The 23,437-nt window shown below is 39.3% G+C and overlaps 1 protein-coding gene across 2 annotated transcripts; it reads right to left on the bottom strand.

Annotated features, from left to right (window-relative positions):
- Window positions 1-3,336: 3,336 nt before the first annotated feature.
- RBM34 (RNA binding motif protein 34) lies at window positions 3,337-20,192 on the bottom strand. 2 transcript variants are annotated; one of them, XM_023728016.1, is made up of 12 exons: window positions 20,002-20,192; window positions 19,710-19,884; window positions 19,314-19,447; window positions 16,817-16,912; window positions 15,602-15,842; window positions 14,095-14,154; window positions 10,843-10,886; window positions 8,957-9,040; window positions 8,748-8,811; window positions 7,058-7,097; window positions 6,551-6,669; window positions 3,337-4,945 (listed from the first exon to the last, which is right to left on the bottom strand). In XM_023728016.1, exons 1-12 carry the CDS (start codon window positions 20,088-20,090, stop codon window positions 4,661-4,663), a joined length of 1,431 nt encoding a protein of 476 aa, XP_023583784.1. In that variant the 5' UTR covers window positions 20,091-20,192; the 3' UTR covers window positions 3,337-4,660. The 2 variants fall into 2 exon arrangements, with proteins under 2 accessions (XP_023583784.1, XP_023583785.1); XM_023728017.1 differs by lacking the exon at window positions 16,817-16,912 and having other exon boundaries at window positions 20,002-20,186.
- Window positions 20,193-23,437: the final 3,245 nt, after the last annotated feature.

Here is a 23,437-nt window from a genome sequence, read left to right as displayed (position 1 = left end):
GCGACGCCATAGTGTAGGGGCGGGGCTGCTCGTTCGCGTAGGGATTCGGTGACTGATCGCTCACTAAGAAAGTCCCGGTAAGCTTCGTAAGAGGGAAGTGGCGCGCTGCCGTCATTCGCACACTTAAAAGTCGGTAGCGTTATGTCAAAGGCGGAAGATCATTGACGACAAATTCTTCATCTTATCCTTTCTTGTATAATACAGGACAGCCTGCGGCTCTTGTTTAAATTAAACTGAATTTGCTTTCAAGTTCAATCGCAATCCGTTGTACAATGTAACACCATAATCTAGTGATTGAATCTGAATTTCGAAAGAATATTACAGTATAGTCTAATTTTATGAGTAGAAAGAAATTAAATGGAGCAATTCCTGGAAAAATATAAACTGTAAAACAGATTGAAGAAAAAACAAAATGTGAATAGCCAATGAAGACATCGGTAGTTTAAAATATTCCCACAAAGAAAACCTTGGGCCCTGTTGATTTTACAGATGAGTCCCACCAAATAAACAACAGATAATACCAATATTAAACTCCGCTAGAAATTAAAAAAGGAGGAACGTTTCTCAACTCAGTTTATTAGTGAATGATAAATTTGACACCAAAACCAGAAAAGGAAAAGCATGAGAATGGCTATTACAAAGCAATCCCTGACAAGAACATAAATTCAAAAATCTCAGTGTAAAACAAGTTATTTTGTAAATCCTGTTTCCAGTCTGAAGGTGGCAGCTGCTGCTGCCAACTCAATAGTCATGGCCTTCCATAACTTGTTTCCTGTTTTAGTTAGCTATTGCTGTGTAACATATTATTCCAAAATTTAGTGGCTTAAAACCACAAACATTTACCTCACAATTTCTGTGGCTCAGGACTTTGGAGGTGGATTAGTTGACGATTCTGGCTCTGGGTCTCCCAGGTGGTTGCAGTCAGGATATGGGCAGGGGCTGCAGTCATCTAAAGGCTTGACTTCTCTGTTGTTAGTTGCTGTTGAGTCAATTTCCACTCATAGCGACTTCATGTATGCAGAGAACTGTGCCATAGGGTTTTCAAGGCTAATCTGCTCTTTTATTTTTGAAAGTGATTGACTCAAAACACACTCTATACTAACACGGACTAATTAATAAAGAAAACCATATTACACAGGTATAAAAAAACCAAGCCAAAGCCATTGCTGACAAGTCAATTCCGATTCATAGCAACCCTATAGGACAGAGTAGAACTGCCCCATAAGGTTTCCAAGGAGTGGCTGGTGAATTCGAACTGCCAACCTTTTGGTTAGCAGCCCAGCGCTTAACTACTGTGCCACTAGGGCTCCATTATACGGGTATAGGGGTTAGGATTTACAACACATTTTCAAGGGACAAATTCAATCCATACATCTGCTATGCTTTAAGACGCTACCCATTCACATATATCCAAGAGACTTCAAAGCAGAAACGAAAACGGACAAATGTACACCAATGTTGTGATGGTTAAGATTGTGTATCAAGTTGGCTGGGCCATGATTCTCAGTGTTTTGGCAGTTGTATAACGTTGTGATCACTTCCCTGTTGAGATTTGGTGTGTGATCACCCCCATGATGGGATCTGTTGTGAGTAGCCAATCAGTTGAAAGGGAGTTTCCTTGGGCATATAGCCTGCATCGAATATAAGCAGACATTCTGGCAGGGCTCGGGGGCTTTTTGCTCGCACTGGATCCTATGGCTGGCTCCTGTTCGTCTGACCTCTGGTTCTTGGGACTTGAGCTAGCAGCTTACCTGCAGTCTTGCCTGCCGATCTTGGGATTCATCAATCTTTGCAGCCTGTGAGCAAGAAGACCCCTGCTCTCTGACCTGTCGATCTTGGGTTCACCAGCCCCTGTGCCAACATGAATCAGCAGGAGTCTTTATCCTGACTCACGGACTTGGGGTGTTCCAGCCTCTACAACCATGTGAGCCATTTCTTTGATATAAATCTCTCTCTATATATGCTTTTCTGATTTTGCTTCTCCAGAGAACCCAGCCCAAATGTTCTTTGCAGTCCTATTCACAATTGCCAAAAGATGGAAACAACCTACATGTCCATAAACAGATGAATGGATAAACAAAATGTGACATATCCATACCTTGGAATATTACTCATCCATAAACAGAAATGAAGTCCTGATACATGCTACAACATGGATGAACTTTGAAAACATTATGCTGAGTGAAATAAGTCAATCACAAAAAGATTACTGTATGATTTCACTGTGAAATAACCAGAACAGGCAAAAGATTAAAGTGTTATTAATGGTTGCCAGGGGTGACAGGGAGTGTGAAAGGAAAGTCATTGTTTAGGAAGCAGTGTCTGTTTATGGTGATGAAAAATTTGGCAATGATTATTGTTGAGGGTTATGCAACATGATTAATGTAACTGCTATCACCAAATTGTACACATAAAAAATGCTGCATTAGCAAATTTTATATATATATATTTACAGCAATAAAAAATAAGCTACCCATTCACAGAAAAGTCACAATTAAGTTTATGCACACAGACTACATATTCACAGTCTATAAAAACTACAGATAATGATACATCTTTATATAAATTTAACTGGACATATGTGCAAAACTGCTCAAGAGTTATCTGGTAATAAGTATTTACTGAACCTTTCTTGTGAAAAGCAAGGTCCTTAACATACAATAGCCAGTCCCTGGACAGACAGGAAAATTGCAGCTCTGTACTCTCCACAGAGCGACATTTAAAAGATCCCTTAGGTTTTTCTTGTGCTACCCCCAAAAGATAGGATTTTCAAAACAATCGGTAACGAACCCCCTCATCCCCATTCACCTAAGGGATACCATGTTTGGATGTCGTACATTCTGCCTGCCTCAGATCGGCCACCCTGGTTTACTACTGCCACCGTTTCCTTTGGTTATAAAGACCCAGCTTTAAGGTTAAGTCCCAAGGGAGTAGAACAGTATCCTCTTCCCTTGCTGAGCTTTATTCATACTTTGTGACTTAATTACTGTATCAGAAAATGTTTACTTTAAACATGATTTTTTGAAAGATTATGCCATTTTAACGGGTGATACTAATTTAAGGATCACTAGTTTTCCTGGGAAAATAAAAAAAAAAAAAAAAGGAAACATCTGCTTTATAGCCCATTTGCCAAGAACTTTAATAACCAGTCTAATCACTGTTTAGAAAATGAGAAATTACAGTAACATCATTTCAGATATGTAAAAAGTACTAGTCATTCTTGTTAGTTACAATCAGGTTGATGAAATTTAAAAAAAAACAAAAAAAAAACCTGAAACTCCACTTAACAAAAGTGCAAGAGAAAGGAAGAAAAATAAATGAATCTTATTATTTAACAGCACTCAACACCTTTCCTATTAGGGTCTATGACTCTGTCTTAATCAGTATCCCACTTTAATTATTTAGATACTTAGATACAATCAGTACTACTGTTTACTACATTTTTTTCCTGTTTACACCTATTCCTCACTTATCAACGATCTTTGTTATCTGACACTTTGTATTTATGACAACAGTAAAAAATCTACTATTTTGTGCATTAACGAGGTAGCAGGCATGGTGCCAACAGCTGTGGAGTATCCCCTCCCTTGAGGAGGGTCTCTGGGTGGCCTCCAGGAAGCTGGGCCGTGCTGCTCTGCATGCTTGCTCCTTCCTGCTGGCGGGGACACCACGTGGCCACGACCTCCGGGAGGATTTGCAGGCAGCAAGGAGCCAGCAGGCACGTGTTCTGGGTTCCCAGCTCCTATGTGGCCTGAGGCCCTGCAGCTCAAAATTGTGGGGTTGGAAGGAAAGAAAGAGGCACTGGAGAGGGTGTTTGGAAGAAATGTGTGTGAATTTAATGACATACCAAAGTGAGCTGAACTGGGCCTGAAGCCTCCGTTGGGTGGGGCAGGGTACCTCACCAGGCTCCCAGCACCCTCATAGGAAGCCCACAGCCTCAGTAACTCGCAAGCTCCAGGGTAGTGAACACAGGGCTGAGTAAGGGTAGGAATGGAGCCCCGGAGACAGCTCCCCAAGGGAAGCTCTGACCCAGCACTGGAGAAAGGTGAAGTGGTTAAGCCGTGGACCCTCCAGTCACACAGCCAGCCTTTATCCAGCTTTGTCTCCTCCAAGCCTCCAAGAGGAATAATCCGTAACTGAACTCGTCACAGTGATGAGCACATCAGTAAATCTTAGCTGTTATGATTGTATTTTCTAAATGAAAAAAGCTGGACAAATGGATGTTCTGAAAACAGAAAAAAAAAAAAAATCCTCCGTTTTTGCCATAACGCTGACTTCCGCATAACAATCTGGTCTTTGGAACCTAACCATGTCAATAAGTGAGGAATGAGTGTACTCACTTATTAATTTAGTCTCATCCTAAGCCATATTATTATTGAAATAACAGACCTAAAGTGCTAACACACATTTAAATTCTAAATGTTCAGACTAAGCTTGAAATCACCTCTTCTACCATCAGTAGTAACACATAATCCACATTGAGCATGCTACCCATATCTTAAAGCAAAGCATCAAAGGTAGTATGAACTCAGAATAGAGAAGTCTCCACATTTCACTATGCCATCCATAAAAAAATCTGAAACTGAACACATGGGTCACCACACTTTTATTACCAGTACTCAGTATACAAAAAACACAAAACAAAACAAAAAGCCTTTAGCTACTTCTGCTTTTTCTGTTTCTTAGGTCGTCCACTTCTCTTCTGTCCTTTCTTCTTCTTTTTAGTGAGAACTGCTTTTTCTCCAATAAATAAACTTTTAGACTGTCCTTCCGCATGTTTTGAAGCAAAATTAAGTCCCTGCTTAGGTTTACTGACATTCTTCAAACCTGGATTTGAATTTTGTTGTTTTAATTTTTCTTTGTTAACAGAACGCATGACTCTGAGTTTTCTTCCCATTAGTTCAGAATTATTTAATTTCAGAGCAAGATGAACAGCATCTGTATTCTGAAATAAAAATTAATAAATTAATTTTCAACAGAAACTTATCTGTAAAGAAACTAACAAAATCACTACACTAATGGATAAGAACTATTTTCAAATTTGAATATAGAAACCCCTTCCATTTCCACACCTCAGAAGCCCAACAAGCAGTATTTTAGCAGCAGTGTGTTAAGTCACATTTTAATCAGGTGCCAACAAATTTTCCCCAGGAAGCTCTCAAGCAACTCTGTCAAATGATCAAGCGAGTTACAATCCTGTAGGTTTCATTTTTCTCCCTGTAAAGTGAGGTATTAGACTAACTAATCATATGGAATCCTTCAAACCAATAAAATGCCTTCTTAACAGAAATCTTTGGATAAAAACCGAGCCGTATCAGAGGAATTGAGGGCAAGAAACTCTATAGCTCTTGAAATGTTAGATTAGATGCCCTCCAGAGTTCCTTTTAGATCCAAAGATCTAGCATTCTTTTATTGTATCATACAACCACTAAATGATAATAACCCTTAAGTTAAGACTTTAAAACTTAGCAGGTAATAATCAAGAAGCAGTACAATAACTACAATATAGAAATGATAAAACATATGGCCCTGACAACCTTTCTGAAAAGCTACCTGGTAAGACACGTATCAAAGAAGCCCTGGTGGCGCAGTGGTTAAATGCTCGGCTGCTAACCAAAAAGTCTGTGGTTTGAATCCACCAGTTGCTCCAAGGAAGGAAGATGTGGCAGTCTGCTTCTGTAATGATTACAGCGTTGGAAACCCTGTGGGGTAGCTCTGCTCTGTCCTATAGCTGCTATGAGTCAGAACTGACTTGATGGTAATGGGTTTTAAGCCATATTGAGAGACTTACAAATGGTCACACAACTTGTGCTAGTGGGAATCTATCCCAAGGGAGTAATCCAAGCTGCAGGAAAACATTCGAGGAAAAAAACATAACCACTGCAATTTGATTATTATACCGAAAAAGAGAGAATACTGCAAATGTCCAACATTAGGGGAAAAAAAAGAGTATAAACTATGTTACATCACTCAGTGGAACATTCTTACACAGCGCAATGTAACAAAGCAGACTGCAAAATTTTACGTGCACAGATATTAAAAAATAAAAGGCACAGGAAGAAACTTAAAGGAAATGTACTGACTGACAGTTGCTGAGGGAAGAAAAATGTGTGCGCTCTCAGACAGTACATGTATTTTTTTTTTTTAACTACCTAACAATGTTAGGGATGAAACAATGGTCATAATTTAGTCAACTAAATACAACAAATTTTGTACAAAGACTAAAATTTTCTTCTCACTGAGTGAATGGTCAATCATTTTCTCCATTTTACAGAAGCAGAAATTGAGATTCAGAGATGTAGTACCTTCTACATTCAAAACCCAAAATGGTATCTAATAATATTACCATGAATAAAGAGTGAACTAGAACATCTTTTGGCTGAGGTGCTACTATAGCAATCGTACTCCATAATAGCAGATTATGAACTCAGTTTTCTTAAGATACAATTGAGAGTGAAAATGATAGTTATGTCTGAATAGGTGAAATGGTAGTAACAACCCCTCCCAGTTCATCTTCAAAGGACAGTGATAACGCCTGAGTCTGCCATACCTCAAACAGCACATAGCCAAATCCTTTGCCAACTCCAGTCACTTGGTCTCTCACAATTCTCACGGCCACAATACTTCCACAGTCCAAAAAGTGTTCCTCAACTGCAGACTCTTCAATTTCTAAAATCAAATCCAGCCAAAAGAGAAGTTAAGACTTGGAATCTCCTTACAAAGCTGGAAATTTTTAATAATAAAGCTATTTACATATCAAATCCAATTCAAATCCATTGCCGTTGATTCTGACTCACAGAGACCCTATGGGACAGAGTAGAATTGCCCCATAGGGTTTTCAAGGAGTGGCTGGCTGGTGGATTTGAACTGCTAACCTTTTGGTTAGCAGTCAAGCTCTTAACCACTATGCCACCAGGGCTCCCCATTTACACAAAGCACCATGAAAATTATTTATACTGCATGCTTTTTAAAGTTAGTCTTCAAGCAAAACATTAAGTTACTGTATCAATTTTAATTTCCTTCCATTATTTTAATAACATAGTTTAAACAAACTTACTGTAAGGGAGATTCCCCACAAATACTGATCTCTTGTCCCTCTAAAACACAAAGAGTTAAGAAAAAAATCACTCACTCAAGCAGAAGTCATCTTAAAATCCTCCCTTTCCTTCACTCCCCAGGCCGACCTGGTCACCACTCCTCCTGAATTAGCCACACATCTCTCTCTCATCAATCCCTTGTTTGGTGATCTACTTATTCCATCTTCCCAGCTGGACTGTGAGTGACTGCCACTGGAGAGAGCTCTGTTCACAGCTGGCACTGACACATTGTAGTGCTCAAGAAGGGCTTGCTACTCCAGGAATCAGCAAACTTTGTATGTAAGGGGCCAGATGGTAAATATTTTAGCTTTGTGGGCCCTGCGGTCTCTGTCGCAACTATTCAACTCTGCCGTTACAGCAGGAAAGCAGCCACTGACAATAGGTGAATGAATGAGAATGTCTATGTTCCGATAAAACGTTACTAATAAAAAGTGCGCTGGGTAGATGTGGCCCACAAATTTGCTGATCCCTGTGCTTTTGTCCAGGTCTTTCTCATTTCTCAACTAGGTCACTTTGACAGCGACTGAAACAAACTCTGTTTCTTCTCCAGTGAACCCTTCCAACTCATCCTCCATTTCCAGAGAGACCTGTGTAAAATGCAAATCTTGCCATGTTACTACCTCGTCTAAAATTTTAAAACAGTTGCTTGACAAAATCCAGACCCCTCAGCATGGCAACCAAGGGTCTTCATGACTTGGCCTCTGTCTGCAACTGTAACTCTTATTACTGCCTCTTGTACCTCATACCTTTTATCTGCATCAAGCTCCTACCATCTCTTCAGCTAATTAAGTTGTCTGTCCCCATCGCTCATACTGATTTTCTTACCCAGATATGCCCTTCCTTTTTTTTTTGGTGGTGGGGCGGGGGAAGGTGGTTTGGATAATGCCTACTTATCTTTCAAATCTGATATAAGACCTACTCTCCCAGACCCCTTCCTTGCACCTCCCCAAGATAAGTGCCCCTTTCTTGTGCTGACAGAGCATACTGTGCATCTATCAGATAAAACCCAAACAACCAAACCCACTGCTGTCAAGTCAATTCCAACTCATAGTGACCCTATAGGACAGAGCAGAACTGACACATAGGGTTTCCAAGGCTGTAAATCTTTACGGAAGCAGACTGCCACATCTTTCTCCTACAGAGTGGCTGGTAGATTCGAACCACCGATCTTTTTAATATTTACCATAAAACCATGCAATGATCTGTTCATCTGCTCGTCTCCACCTTTACACTGTGAGCTCCTAGGGAATTGAGACTGTCTTACCACTGTGCGCCTGACACAAAGAAGGGATCCAAATAATGTCTAGTGAATGATTTAACTTTCTCGACCTCAGTCTAAAAAATAGGGGATCAAACCAGATAATCTCTAATGTACCTTCTAGCCATAACATTCTAGGATTATTTCATCTAATAGTGGGGTTGGGGAAGTATTCAAGCAGAAGAGACTATGTTTTTGAAGCTAATGATGACTAGAAGTCCTTGTGTCACTTTAAGCACAACTACTGTCACCAAGGCGAGAAGTGTTGTTTTCTTCTGTGCTTTCCCTTGTGCTCATACTACCAAGTCCACTCCCCTCTTAGCAAAAGCTCAGAAGGAGTATTTTTCTCTGCCAGGCTATAGTTAAGTTCTTTAAAAACATTAAATACTTACAGATGAGGACTCAGATGCGAGATCCACTCTAATACGAAATCCATCTGCAATTTGAGTCCCATTTCTATAAATACGAGAGAAAATGGTTTTTAAAAATGAGCACTGAGTTACTGTAATATTAGCTCTAAAGTAAAACTGGGGAATAAAAAATGTAGCCACACATACTTAAATACAATAATTCTGTGCAAATCTTGAAGAGAGAAAATTACCTTTTCAAGGCTTTTGTGGCAGCACTCTCATCCTTAAACACAACATAAGCATTAATATTTTTCTGATCGGGATGAATTTTACGTCTACACCAAAGAAAAAAGAAAACAAAAATTAATTTGTTAACTTCAAAGTTACTAAATACAGCTTTTTTCCTACTATCAATCAATACATTTAACAAGAAATACTGGCGGAAATTTCATTTCTTTGAATAGCAATAACTCAAAAAGTAGCAATAACTCAAAAAGTAACACGTAACTTATAAAGATATTGGCCCAAACACGTAACCCACCCCTTTTTACAAATCATCACTGTGTGAGAACTGGTAGCCCACCGACACAACACCAATCCCTGAGAACATTAAGGACTAGAAACTCTAATTTCAGTTGCAACTCTGTATCTGGCACACACACAAACAGATGTGAAAGGCAACTTGGAGTTTTTCTCTAACTGTAAAATACAACACACATATAGAAAACTATATAAAAATGTATAGCTTAGTGAATTATTAAAAGGTTAACACCCTAGATGCCTCTCTCTGTGGCCCTTACCAATTACAACCCCTCCCTCTGTCCAAAGCTAACCACCAGAGGCATCAAACAAGTCTGTCCTGGAAGAAGTAGAGCCAGAATGTTCCTTAGAAGCAAGGATGGTGAGACTTTGTCTCACATACTTTGGACACGTTATCAGGAGGGATCAGTCCCTGGAGAAGGGCATCGTGCTTGGTAGACAGTCAGCGAAAAAGAGGAAGACCCTCAATGAGATGGACTGACACAGTGGCTACAACAATGGGCTCAAACATTGCAACGACTGTGAGGATGGCAAAGTACCAAGCAGTGTTTCATTCTGTTGTACTCAGGGTCGCTATGAATCGGAGCCAATTGATAGCACCTAAAAAAACAAGATGTCCAAAGGAACGGTTGCAATTCAAATTTTTCATATAATAAAATTCCCAAAAATGTTTCTAAAGTATATTTTTATATTTTACTAATATAAAGACACTTCTGATTGTTATTCATCATTTTAGGTACCACTAAGAAAGAAAAAACACCCGAGATTGGGAATGAATGAGAAACCCTGCATAAAGCTGAAGGTAAATGAGAAAGGACCATGCCATACAGGAAAGGAGAGTGAGGAAACTTACATGTCTCATCCTTGGCACTCAGGGGAGCCCCTGAGATTTTGAATTTTAAGTCACACTACCAAACCCGCTGCCATCAAGTCAATTCTGACTCATAGCGACCCTACAGAAGAGAGAAGAACTGTCCCATAGGGTTTCCAAGGAGTGGCTGGTGGATTCCAACTGCCGACCATTTGGTTAGCAGCCAAGCTCTTAGCCATTATGCCACCAGAGCTCCCAAATACAGAACTTCAAGCAGTCTTTGGCTGGTGGTATCCCCAGGTGACTGGCAAAAGCAAACAGTCCTCCTCTTTTCAAGGGTCTGACTTCAGGCCAGGCTAACAGCAACTCTGAGGCATCACTGGTTTTAAGGTTCACTGTGATTTCAGAGATGATAAGATGTGGGAAAATGTGTGACTTAGAACTGATAAAATAGAGTATATATGATTTATACTAGAAAATTTGGGCACAAAACTTTTCTTATTCTTTTCCAAAGACTATGTACTAATGAACATGCTTGAAATTTCTCATGGCACATTTTCTAGTAAATTATTTTATATTACATTCTGTGACTCTACAATTCATATCCAGGCTTAAAGACAAGCATTTTACAAATAAATTTATATACTATTACACGCACGAAAAACCAGTCAAATATGATGTATTATCCAATAAATAAAACTTTACGAAGCTGCTAAGAAATGATCTCGGTTTTTAACTAAAATGGAGGAAGAGTTTAAGATCATTACCTTTCTCTAATAAACTTACTTTATTGCTGCCAACTTTTTGGATAAAGTCCCCTCTGCTGGAATCTTTCAGAAGAAAGGAAAAAACATATTTAAAGAAAGTTCGGTATCTGAAATATTACCTCAAATTTATTAAATTTTAATATAAGCCTAAATACCTAACTCTGGTATGTTATGATTAACAACACTGTAGGGAAATAATCAAACCAGAAGCAACTGTCCTGTGTTGTATGAATGGGACCTCATGGCTTAGGTTAAAACTTCCAATGTTAGTATCATAGTCAGATTTAACAGGCAGTGACTCCCAAATAACCTAGATGGAAGTAAAAATAATGTGCTCTCAACCTGTGTCAGATGCCTCAAAGGGGACCCTTGTTATGATGACACCCTGATGGCACATGAAAAATGTGAGTAAAATGGTTTCATGAGTGTAGAAAAAAGCAAAATTTCTAAATCAATATTTTATATCCAATGTGATTTTAAAATCACATTTAAAAACGTGTAACTAAATTGACAAATAATACTTCATTCCTTCTGGAATGATGAAAATGTTTTAGAACTACAGAGAGGTGGTGGTTACACACAACTGTGATGTACTAAATGCCACTAAACTGTTCACTTTAAAATGGTTAATTTTACGTCAATTAACAAAACAAAAATGATACACACCTTGCAGTTCAAAGCCTAGGAGCTTCTATGTATATAAATCACATTTAGGGCTGTTATTATAAATCTCTTTGGAAAACTTATTTTCTGAGTCATTTGATAGTTTATGTAGTAAAACTACCAGATGACTCTTATCTGTTTGTCCTGCTCAAATTGCTAGCATAGAGTCAAACTCTCAAAATACAGGAAGAAAAACAGCACAAGATACACCAGATGAATGACAGTCATCAAAAAAAATTTACAGGGTACCTTCTGTGTGCCCTCAGGGATCTACATCCCATTATTGAAAGATATTAATGAATAAGTATAATACAGGGCAATAAAGTACAAAAGGATTCAGAGGAAAAAATTACCATTTAATGGTATTAAGTATCAGAAAGCTTGAAGAGATGACATTAGCTGCATATTGAAAAGTATACAGTATCTTGATAAGTAAAATGGGACTTTCAAAGAATTTTAGGAAAAGCAAATGAACTGAGCAAAACACCCAAGGTGAGAAGGCCCATGTATATGGTCAATAAAGACAGGACGATACCTGGCTGCTGCAGTTTGTGTGTAGAGGAACAAAGGGCTGGCAACAAAGCTGGACAAGTACAGTGCGGACACCATATGAACTGTTAGGTAAGCACTGAGAACATTATTTCACTAACAGTGAGAATAATTCGAAGTTTTTAGGTAATTCAATATATACTTGGAGCCCTGGTGGCACAATAGTTAAGAACTATGGCTGCTAACCAAAAAGTCAGCAGTTCGAATCCACTAGCCACTTCGTGGAAACTCTATGGGGGCAGTTCTACTCTGCCCTATAGGGCCGCTATGAGTTAGCAACAGGTAATACATATTTAATGAGTACGATGTGCCAGTGCTGGGGACCCAAAGATAAACAAGGCAAACAGTATTTGCAATCACAGTTTATAGTCTGGTGGGGCAATGTCACCAACAATCACAGTAAAGAGTAGTAAGTACTACAACAAAGTATAGGGTGCTATAGAGTGCACAGCAGGGTCACCAAACACGGGTAGTCTAGGGACAGAAGAATCAGGGCAGGCTTCCCAAGGGTGAGAAGGTAATGCCAAGGGGTGTGTGTGTATGTGTGTGAACAGCAGTGGGGGTGGGGAGGTGGGAAGGGGAGGAGCTCCAGGAGGAAGGACTCTAGGAAGATTAAGTTGACACTGGTATGCTGGATAAAGTAGAGGGAGACTGGAGGTGAGAGGCATAATAGGCTCCTGCAACAATTCTGGCAAAAAGTAATGAGAACTTAGGTGGGAAAATATAAAAAGAAAGGAATGACTCATCTAGGAAAGCCACCACAGCTGAAAAACCATCAAGGCTGGCAAATAATGGAATGGATGGGCCAAAGAAGAGTCAAAGGCAACTCCAAATGTGAGTAAGCTTGCAGCCTGGGTGTAAGTAAGTAATATAGAAAATAATAATAAAATAGAAAATCAGTGGGTAGTATAAACTGGGGTGGGGGCAGACAGGGGTAAGCACAGGCATGCTGAAACTGAGGTGCTGGCAGGACATCCGAGTGGACCTGTCAGGTAAGGATTTGATATGTGGAATTGGGACTAAGAAGGACCGACAAAATGCATGTGAAAAAAGCAGAAAACAAACACCATGAAAGCAATTATGGGGACTGTGTCAAAAGCTTGGGAAACATCTATTTTTAGAGCAGTGGGCAATTCTGGAGATGCCCCAGGGACACTGGCAATGTCTGGAGATATTTCTGGTTGTGACAACTTGGGGAAGGGAGTGAGAGTGCTAGTGGCCTCCAGGGGACAGAGGCCAGAGATGCTACTAAACATCCTACAGTATACAGGACAGCACCCAGCACAGAGTCACCCAGCCAAAAATGTCAACAGTATCGAGAATCACATGAGAAAGCAAAGTCAGAAACAAAATAAATATTTCTCGTATTCTAATAAACATTACTTTTTAAAAAAAGGTGCTTAAGAATATACACCATAGTAAGTCAAACAGGGAGTTAAAAAAAAAAATCATGTATAAGAAAACCAAATAATACAAATGATACTTATTTCACTCTCCAGCGACTGAGACTACAACTGGCCTACCGAGTGTTTAACTGGTAAAATCAATACTACTCACTTGTATAAAGTTTTAACATTAAACTGATTTAAAAAAAAAAACAAAAAAAACTTCATCTGTCTGTGCTCATCAGTGTTGCTGGTAGCAGACACACAAACTTACCCTACTGAATTGACAAAATACATATGATGGGAACATAGTGGATGGACATAGGACATATGATGGGAATGCATGATTCTGGAAATGCTATTCAGTAAGTATAACTTCTCTGTTTACTGAATGGACACAGCAAACAAAAGTCACCCATCCACCTTCCAAAGAACATTGTTGGTCTTAGTAACAAAGACAGAATTTTATCAATGTGAACTCATTAAATTGTTTAACAAAGTCCAAGAGTCAGCAATAGACATAAGAGCAACTCTTCTTTTGGGATAGATTTGAACCTGTTGATTCTAACGGTTAAAGTCAAGTGCTACTCCCACTAATACCAAGAAGCTAATAATCTGATTTAAATGTAATAGTTTTAAGACTATGCAATTTTAAGGGAGGGAGGAGGACTTACCAGAGAACGAAATCGTACAGATTCTATTTGTCCATACTGTTTAAAAAAAGACTTCAGCTTCTAAAAAAAAAAAATACATATACTTTCAGTCCATCAATTAAGTAGTACAAAAATGAAGTAAGTAAAACTGCTTGATAATTTCTACTAACAATTTTTATTTTAGAACTCTTTCAGGAGAAGTAGGTGACTATTTAGTTGTATAGACAAAAAAATATTTACTGAAACTTATATAAAAGGAAAACACAATTCAAGTTCATATTACTATCCACGAGGTACACAACATTTTTGTCTTATCTTCTACAATCTTTAACTACCGTATCTAAATTAAGGTTAGACTTGTATTTTCCATAGATTCTGTCATCTTTTCACTATAGCTTAAACCAGACATGAATCTTAAGGATGTTTATGTCACTATGAGGAATTTTCCAACTGTTAAGAATTGAGAACATCAGATTCAGGGAAAGCTTATAGGGCAAGTTTTATACATTATTCTTATGACTGGCTCAAATGTATTACAGTCAGGGCAACAATTTCTACAACCAAGTCTAATTCAAAAACAATTTAATCAATGGTTACAATTTGTGCAAAGCACCATACACAGTCCTTTCTCTTGAGCCCCTTATAATCTAATAGGAAACAGAAAAATCAATAAGCAAAAATATGCTATAAAACAAATTGTATGATGTCCTACAAAATAATGATGACTCAAATTCTAGGAGATGAGAGGGCAACGGGGAAAGGGAGAAGTTAGGAAGTTTTCTGTACTGTTTGCTTTTTCAGGAATTGTAATTTAAATTATACTTCAAAAGATGAGCAGGATTTTGATCCAAGTGATTGCCAACACAGTGTCATATGAAAACACAGAAAATTAAGGCCATGTTTTTGGTTTGGTGAAGCCCAAATAATGGAAGAAACTTAGGATGTAGTCATTCATTTACATAATAAACATTTATTGAATCCCTGCTACGTGCTAAAGGAACCCTGGTTGCGCAACGGCTGCTAACTGAAAGGTTGGTGGTTCAAATCCACTCAGCAGCTCTGCAGGAGAAAGAACTGATGATCTGCTCCCGTAAAGATTACAGCCAAGAAAACTCTAGGGGGCAGTTCTATTCTGTCACATGGGGTCAGCATGAGTCGAAAATCAACTTGACGGCACATAGCAACAACAACTATGCGCTAGGCACCCTTTCAGGTACAGAGCGTACATAGAGCAGTAAAGATATAAATAAATATCCCTGCACATATGGGGCTTATGCTTTAGTGCTTCTATGAAAGTCACCACAATAATTCAAATAAGGTTTACAAAAGCCTGAATTAGGACAGTAACTACAGGAATGGAAAGGAGGGGGTGGACAGTAGAATCTATTACAGAGCAATTTATGTAGTTACTTATAATGAAGTTATCTATCCATGATTAATTACGCACATACTCAATAAAGGAAGAGTAAACAAAGTTACAAATGATTAACTCCTCTGAATTTTTACAATATACAAACCATAAACTCACCTTCTTATTACATGTGACAGGCAAATTACCAACAAACACAGTTCTCTCGTTCTTTAATCTCTCTTCTTCTTGGTTGACTTGAATTTTCTTTCTTTGATTTACAACAATGTGATCTACATTATTAGGTACTTTTGTATCTGCTGCTCTAACACCACCACCAGATTGAGAGCTTCTCCTTTTCTGCCCGTGTTCCTGGTGAATTTCTTCTTCTTCTAAATCAGCACATGCTAGAGCACTTTCCCTTTTTAATGCAAAACAAAAGAAAGAAAGAAATAAGAGTCATGGAAGTCAGGTCTAGTATTTGACAAACACAGTTTATAAATGGATACTCTCTATGATTAGAAATATTTCCGACTACCCTGGCTTTTCTAAATATTAATTTACAATTCACAAATATATCTAACATTTAAAAGTAACATTTTCTACAAAGTGGCTAGTATTTTTAGAAAACAAATTTTTCAACTTAAAAGAGTTAGAAAAAGTTAAGCTCAACTTTTAAAGACATGCCAGAACCACCAGGTAGAGCGCAGCTGCTCTAGAACTTTAAAAGGTTTGTAGCACTATTTTAAATGGTGGCCCAGGGGGTCTAAAAGGCTTATTAAACCTGCAAAATACTTACTTTGTAAAAGTAGTATGGCCAATAGGAAAAAACAGATTTCCTACTTTTAATAGTTCTATAACATTTAAAGAGCTGCTTATCAAAAATAAATTCTGAAACGGCAAGTTTAATATAAAGTTCTGGCTCCCCTGGATAAGTAAGGTCTGAGTGTCAGTCCAAAAAGAGAACTAGATGGGGATCCTAGGGAGTGAGAGGAGAGAATGGGTAGCAGTAGTCATAAAAATGACTGATTCGTTCAACAAACATTCACTGGGTTCCTATTCAGTTCTAGCCTCTGGAGATATAAAGACACCATCTAAGGGTTTTCAACAGTTTAGCTCACTGTTGCTGGGTACCGTCAAGTCAATCCTGGCCCCATGTGACAGAGCAGAACTGCACTATAGGGTTTCCTTGGCTATAATTTTTATGGAAAGCAGATCACCATGTCTTTCTCCCTCGGAGCCACTGGGTGGGTTCAAACCACCAATCTTTAGGTTAGCAGCAGAGCGCTTAACCATTGTACCACCAGGGTTCGTGACCCACTAGACAAGCAAAATTCAAAATAAAATGGTAACTGTTATAATACACAGTATGGGAATATAAAAGGAAGAACATGCCTGGAAAAACAAGGAAATTTTCTCAGAAGAGCAGTGCCTGATACATAGTCTGTCCTCAATAAATCTTGACTGATTACTTCTCCAGTAGATCCTAAGCTACAATAAAAAGAGGGACCGTGTCTAGTTTTTGGTTCATGATGGTATATAAAATATCTAGCAGGAGTGAAAGAAAAGGAGACAGTATGGTAAGGTGGGAACCAGGTCAAGAAGAGCCTTGCCTGTTACGCAAAGCTACTTAGATTTTATCCTACAGAAGATTGGGGGAGGGGGGCATTGAGAATTTTGAGCAATGCCTACAAAAAGATCATTTGGGCAGCAGAGTGGAAGATAATTAGGAAGCGTTGAGCAAGGGTGGAGAAGAGAGAGCCAGTATAGAGACCGTTAACAATGGTGTGTATCTGAGAAGACAACAGGCAAATCAGAGCAGGGGAGAAGGTGTGAAGGAGAAGACAGATTTAAGAGAAAATTAAAAGACAGCATCATCAGGAGTTGATATCTGAATACATATGCAGGGAGAGGAAAGGGGACAGGAAGACTCCTGGGTCACTAGCGTAGACATCTAGAAGAATGGCGGTACCAAAAGAACCAGTTTGATGAGAATGATAACATCAGTTTGAAGCATTCTGAATTTGAAGTGTATGTGGAACATACAGGAGCAGGTGCCAGTAGGCAAACAGATATACAGATCTGGAGATTAGGAGAGAGGCTGCCCAGAACAAAAGGAGAGAAAAGGTCGTAAGAAGATGACCAAGAACAGAATCTTGAAGAAAATCAACATTAAGGAGTGGGCAGAAGAAAAGGTGCCAATGACAATACACTAAGAAGGACCAGACAAACATGAGGAGTAGAATCAGAAGAGACTGCTATCAGAGACTTCAATAGCTTCAGAAGAAAAGCAGTTATCTCAAATGTAACAGAGGACTTGTAAGGCCAAGGCTATTCGGCTGATCAAATATGACAACTAGGTAGGGCTGGCCTCCCTGAGCACCATTTCAGGAGTATGGTCAGAGTAAAAAGTAAAAACTAAAACAAAACCAAAAAATAACCAGACAGCAAGTGTGCAGAACAATAAAGAGATCAAGAAAAGGTGAGCAAGTATAGACAACTTCTTAAGTTTGACTATAAGGCAAAGGATTGAGGGAAGGATAGCAAACAGATAGATGACTGTAGACAGGATTTTACTTTTTTTTTTTAGGGGGGAAAGGTGGGTTCTTTTTCTAAAATAAGAATCTTCAGCATGTCTATATGGTAGAAGGATTGACAATACAGCAAAAAGGAGAAAACAGATGTATGTGGTGGCCGGCCCAATTCCTGGAAAGGCAGAAGAACAAGTATGTGGAATACATGCACAGATGGTTGAATAATTGTGGGTAAGAAAGAAGACGGTATTCTCTGAGAAAAGGGGGAAGAAATTAAGGATGTACATAGATATAGTAAGGTTGCTGGTGATTCAGTGGTAGAATTCTACCTCCCATGTGGGAGATGTGGGTTCAATTCTTAGCCAATACACCTCAAGGGCAGTCAACAACCATCTGTCAGTATGGCTTGCATGTTGCTAAGATACTGAACAGGTTTCAGAGGAGCTTCCAGACTAAGAAAAACTAAGAGGAAAAGCCTGGAGATCTACTTCCGAAAATCAACCAGGAAAAACCCTATGGATCAGAACAGTATGATCATAACTGATCACGGGTATGATGTAGGAATGGGTTGTACATAGGGTGACCATGAGTCTGGGCCCGACTTCACGGCAGCTAACAACATAGATATAGAAAGTTTAAGTAAGAGGACGAAACGTGGAAGTTCACAACTGTTATCAATTAACAGCTCTTTCAATAGGTTAACAAAGTCATCTGCTAAGAGAGAGAGGAGGGAAAAGGAAATAAGGGACTTGAAGAGAGTGACAAACATGGAAAAGCTGGTAACAGGATGGAGGAAGGCAAACTAGGATCACATGGTGGCACTGCTAAGCAGCAGAGGGTGCACCTAACTGGACACCCTACATCTTTTGTGGCAATGGAAGGAAAGAGTGGGAGAGCTACCGCATGGCTTAGACTCAGAAAACATATACTGACCAATTGTAATGCATGTATATTTGGATCCTGATTCAAATAAGCAAACTGTGTTTAAAAAAAAAAAAAACTAAGTTAACAGCAGAAATTTGGTCCCTGAATTTAGTTTAAGAACACCAAACTCATCATATACACTAAAATATTTGTAAATGAACCAGTAAATCTTAGATCTGCTTCCAAATAATGAGGGAGATATAAGTGGGAGTAAAGATGAATCAAGATGGACCAAGCATTAATTGCTGATGCTGGGTACATGGGGTTCATTATCCTTTTCAAATTCTGTACAGGTATGACATTTCTCATAATAAAAAAATTTTAAAAGAAATTACTAGAAATACGAAATGAGAAAAAGATTAAGACAATTATTGCAGTATAGGAATTTTAATTTCTTTAACATCAAGCAAGAGAGAATGAGAGAGTTGACAGACCTGTTTGCCAATTTTTTGTCTGCATCAGAAAGTTTCTTCTTCACTTTTTTTTTTGCAGGTTCTTGCAAATGTGGTTTCTGAATTTGGGGTGTAATTTCTTCCACCTCATCCTGCTTCCTTTTTTTGGTGGCTTCCTTTTAAAAGTTGAAGTTATGTTTGAGACCTCATCCTTTAAAATTCTGAACCTACGCGATAGTTTAATGATCTTTCTAAATTAGCATCTTTACTCTCTACAGGTATGTCCAGTAACAAAAGGTTACTTAAAATTAATCTTATCTGCCCCAGGTCCCCAACAGCACTTTCGAAACTATGCCCTGCATGGTAAATCGACAGGTAAGGCTTGCTTATCTTAAAGCTGTTCTAACAGAAGATCCGTCATAGAATCCAGTGACTTACTTTAGGCACAGGCACGTACACGGGTTTAACTGGAGACTCAAAAGAGCTAAAGAGGGACGCCAGGCGATCTGTGTTACCTCTGGACAGGCGCTTACTGTGAAATAAGCTATTGGCGACTTGTCCAACGAGATAGTCTCCAGTCAGATTCCCACGAAAGCTGTCGTCAGGGTTCTCTCTGGAAATGAACACCAGAAACTCAAGTGACGCCACTCCACGGCCCGTCGCTTCCGCCCTCCCGAACTCCCGAATGCACAACGACCTTGCCCAGGCAGACGTTCCGTGTACCACTCACCTCTGCTCAGCATTTTTCTTTTTCTTCCGTTTATTCCTCACTTCCAAGGCCATTCTGATTCCAAGGCTTCCTACAGAGGAGCGGCACATGAACCCGCACTTCCGAGTCCCAGAACTTCCGCTTCCGCGCCCGGCAGTCTCTGCGGCCGCGTCTTTGAGCTGGCGGTACCTCGCAGGAGCCAGGGAGCTCAGGAGCGCTGTTTGTCCTAGTCGCCTCGCTGTTTCAGGAACACCTACTCTTGGGAAGTGAAAGAAGTCTTCCTAAAGTAGTTGAGACCTGACTTCTGAGTTAGAATCATCCAGGCTGGGTGATCGGGAGTGGGGTGTCAATGCAAGCAGAGGGAAAAACGAACCAAAATGCCGAAGCACGAGGGTAAGGGTACGTGTTATTCATCAATGGCAGGGCACTCTGTACCTAGTGAATATTTGCTAAATTGACTTTTGGGTGACAAGAAGCGAGAAAAGATTACTAGATAAATCATTGAATTCAATAGCATTGGTAGCAAAATAATTAGCATTTGATTTTACTCTTTAGGACCAGCCTTGCTTTTTGAAAGCTTCTTAACAGGACTGACAGGGAATATATGTGACCTTTTATAGCCCACATCACATATGTTGAAAAAAGCCACAATATTGAACTGCTTGGCCCTGGTTTTGATTTCTAAGCCTTTAATTTTGGTTTCCCTTAATCTTGATCTGGTATTTCATAAACAGAAAAAACCAATTATCCGTTATTTCAACTTAAGCATCTGCACCTGCTCTACCCAGTCCAATGAAGAAATTCTATTCATTTTTCTTTCAAAACGCCTCTCAATCTCATTCCTTCTCTCCCTAACATTCCAAGAGTCACCTCATATCTGGATCACTGCAACCTCTGGCCTTCCTAGTCTTCCTCCTCCAGTCTAGCCTACATACTCCATTTCCAGATGAGTCTCTGTTGTTGGTTTAAGGTTTGCCATGATGTCACCATCAGTCATCACAACTCTTGTATGTGCATACGCCACCCTCTTTAAACTCTTAGCACTTACTCTTCCTGGCCATACAGTTTAGCATTTAATTTTATTATGTCTTATATTATTCTCACAACTAAACCATGAAACTCTTTCCTCGAGGATTACATCTTGTACATACATTCCTCATATGATGTTAGTGCCATTCTTATTTATTCTGATTGATGGATGCAGAGTTCGTGGGGAAAACTCACACATACTTAAGTGTTCCTAGAGAGGATCCAGAGAGAGTGTTCATTGCTGGGGAGAGTGCTACTCAGGACCAAAAACTCCTAAACAGCATGTAAAAATTAGGACTAGAAAGATGAGGAAATGGATTTACAAAGAATGAATGGCAGCATATACTTACAAAGGAAAATAAAATTATTAGTATGAAGGCTGTGATTGGAGATAGTTAAAAAATTAGCCTTACTGCCATTCAAAACTGGTTTTTAACCTTAGTAGGGATCACGAACCCCTCTGAGTTTCTTAAAATATAAGGACTTTTGATAGAAAAATACAGAAAAACAGTTTTGCAAAAAAATGTCAGGGGTTTCATACTCCACCTCTCCCAACGCCCTTAACATAACTAGTTGCCATCAAGTCTGATTCTGACTCATAGCGACCCTACAGGACAGAGTAGAACTGCCCCGTAGGGTTTCCAAGGAGTGCCTGGTGGACTCAAACTGTCAACCTTTTGGTTAGCTGGTTAGCAGCCGTAGCTCTTAACTACTACACCACCAGGGTTTCCCCAACACCCTTAGGTTAAGAAAATTAACAAAACCACACCCTAAGTATTTCAAGTAGGGAAAAAAGGACTTGCGGAACACTGTGTAAGGAATATAATTGTTGTGTGCCATCCAATTGATTTTGACTCATAGCAGCCCTTTATGAGAGTAGAACTGCCCCATAAGGTTTCCTAGCCTGTAGTCTTTACTGGAGCAGGTCTTTTTCTCCATCCTGCCTCTAGCTGAAAATTTGCATTTCTACCCCAGGTATACTGAATTATAATCTATGTTTTAACCAGATACCCAGGTGATTCTTATGTATAACTTCCTAGGAACTTGTTAGAAATGCAGATACTCAGCAGGGGTTGTTGGAAGCCTTGGTTCAAACTGCTGACCTTTTTTGGCTAGCAAAAAGGTCAGCGGCCGAGTGCTTAGCTATTGCTCCACCAGGGCTCATGAAGGAACCTATGTTGTTTATCAGATTATTGAAAAGTAGCTTGATAAAATGTAGTTTAGGTGACCAGGGGGAGACTTAAGTCAAATTCTAATTATTCCTTGAAATTCTCAAATCCTCTGGAAGAGCTGGGATGAAGGGGGCTGTGGGGGAGGCAGGCAAGAGGACAGAGAATCATTCCCCTACAGAGCACTGTTTCTGTAACACCGTTTAGATGGTATCAGGAGTTTCTTGAAAAAGAAAGTTACACCATCAGTTAAGATTGAAAACACTAAAGCAAAGGAAGTTAATCAGGTGTGTCTTGACAGGCTTCTCAAAGTTTTTAATACTCTAACATTATGTATCTCTAAGAGGAGCCCTTGTGGCATAGTAGTTAAGAACTATGGCTCCTGACCAAAAGTCAGCAGTTCGAATCCACCAGGTGCTCTTTGAAAATCCTATGGAGCAGTTCTACTGTTGGAATTGACTTGATGGTAACAGGTTTTTTTGTTTTTTTTTAAGAGGAGCCCTGGTGGTTCAATGGTTATGTGCTCTGCTGCTAACTAAAGGTTGGTAGTTTGACCTCACAGAGCATCTCCCCTGGAGAAAGACCTGGAGGCCCGCTCCTGAAAGATTACAACCTAGAAAACCCTGTGGGGCTGGTTATACTGTCCAAAAGATATTAAAATCCTAACCCCTAGTACCTGTCCATGTGACCTTATTTGGAAATAGCATTTTTGCAGATGTAATTAGTTAACATGAGGTTATACAAGTAGTACCCGACTTACAATATACTGGAGTCACGACTAACCGCACTTAAGACCGTCCTTTTTTTTTTTTTTATGATTTGTGTATTTTTTTATGTGTGTATTAAAAAATATCTGTAAGGTTGTATGTAATGTTTCCAACCCCGCAAAGACGAAGATTGGATTTATAAAAATACTGATAATAAAAAGCAATAATAAGGAAAACTAAAAAAAAAGGTATTTGACTTAAAACTAACAACTGAGTTGTCAGAACAGAACCTCATTATAAGTTGGTGACTGTCTGTACTGGAATAGGGTGGGCCCTAATCCAATATGATTGATGTCCTTATAAAAAGAAGATACATGGACACACACGGAAGAACACAATGTAACGACAGAGGCAGAGATTAGACTGCTGTATCCACAAGCCATGGACACCAGGGATTGCAGGAAACCATGGGAAGCCAGGAAAGAGGTATGGAACAGATTCTCCCTCATAGTCCTCAGAAGGAATCAAGTCAAACAACACCTTGATCTCGGA

The sequence above is a fragment of the Trichechus manatus genome, unplaced genomic scaffold (genome assembly GCF_000243295.1).
Source record: "Trichechus manatus latirostris isolate Lorelei unplaced genomic scaffold, TriManLat1.0 scaffold00021, whole genome shotgun sequence".
In the NCBI taxonomy this organism is placed as follows: Eukaryota; Metazoa; Chordata; class Mammalia; order Sirenia; family Trichechidae; genus Trichechus; species Trichechus manatus.
Note: the sequence above shows the minus strand (reverse complement) of the source record. Positions and strands in the feature narration are given on the sequence as shown.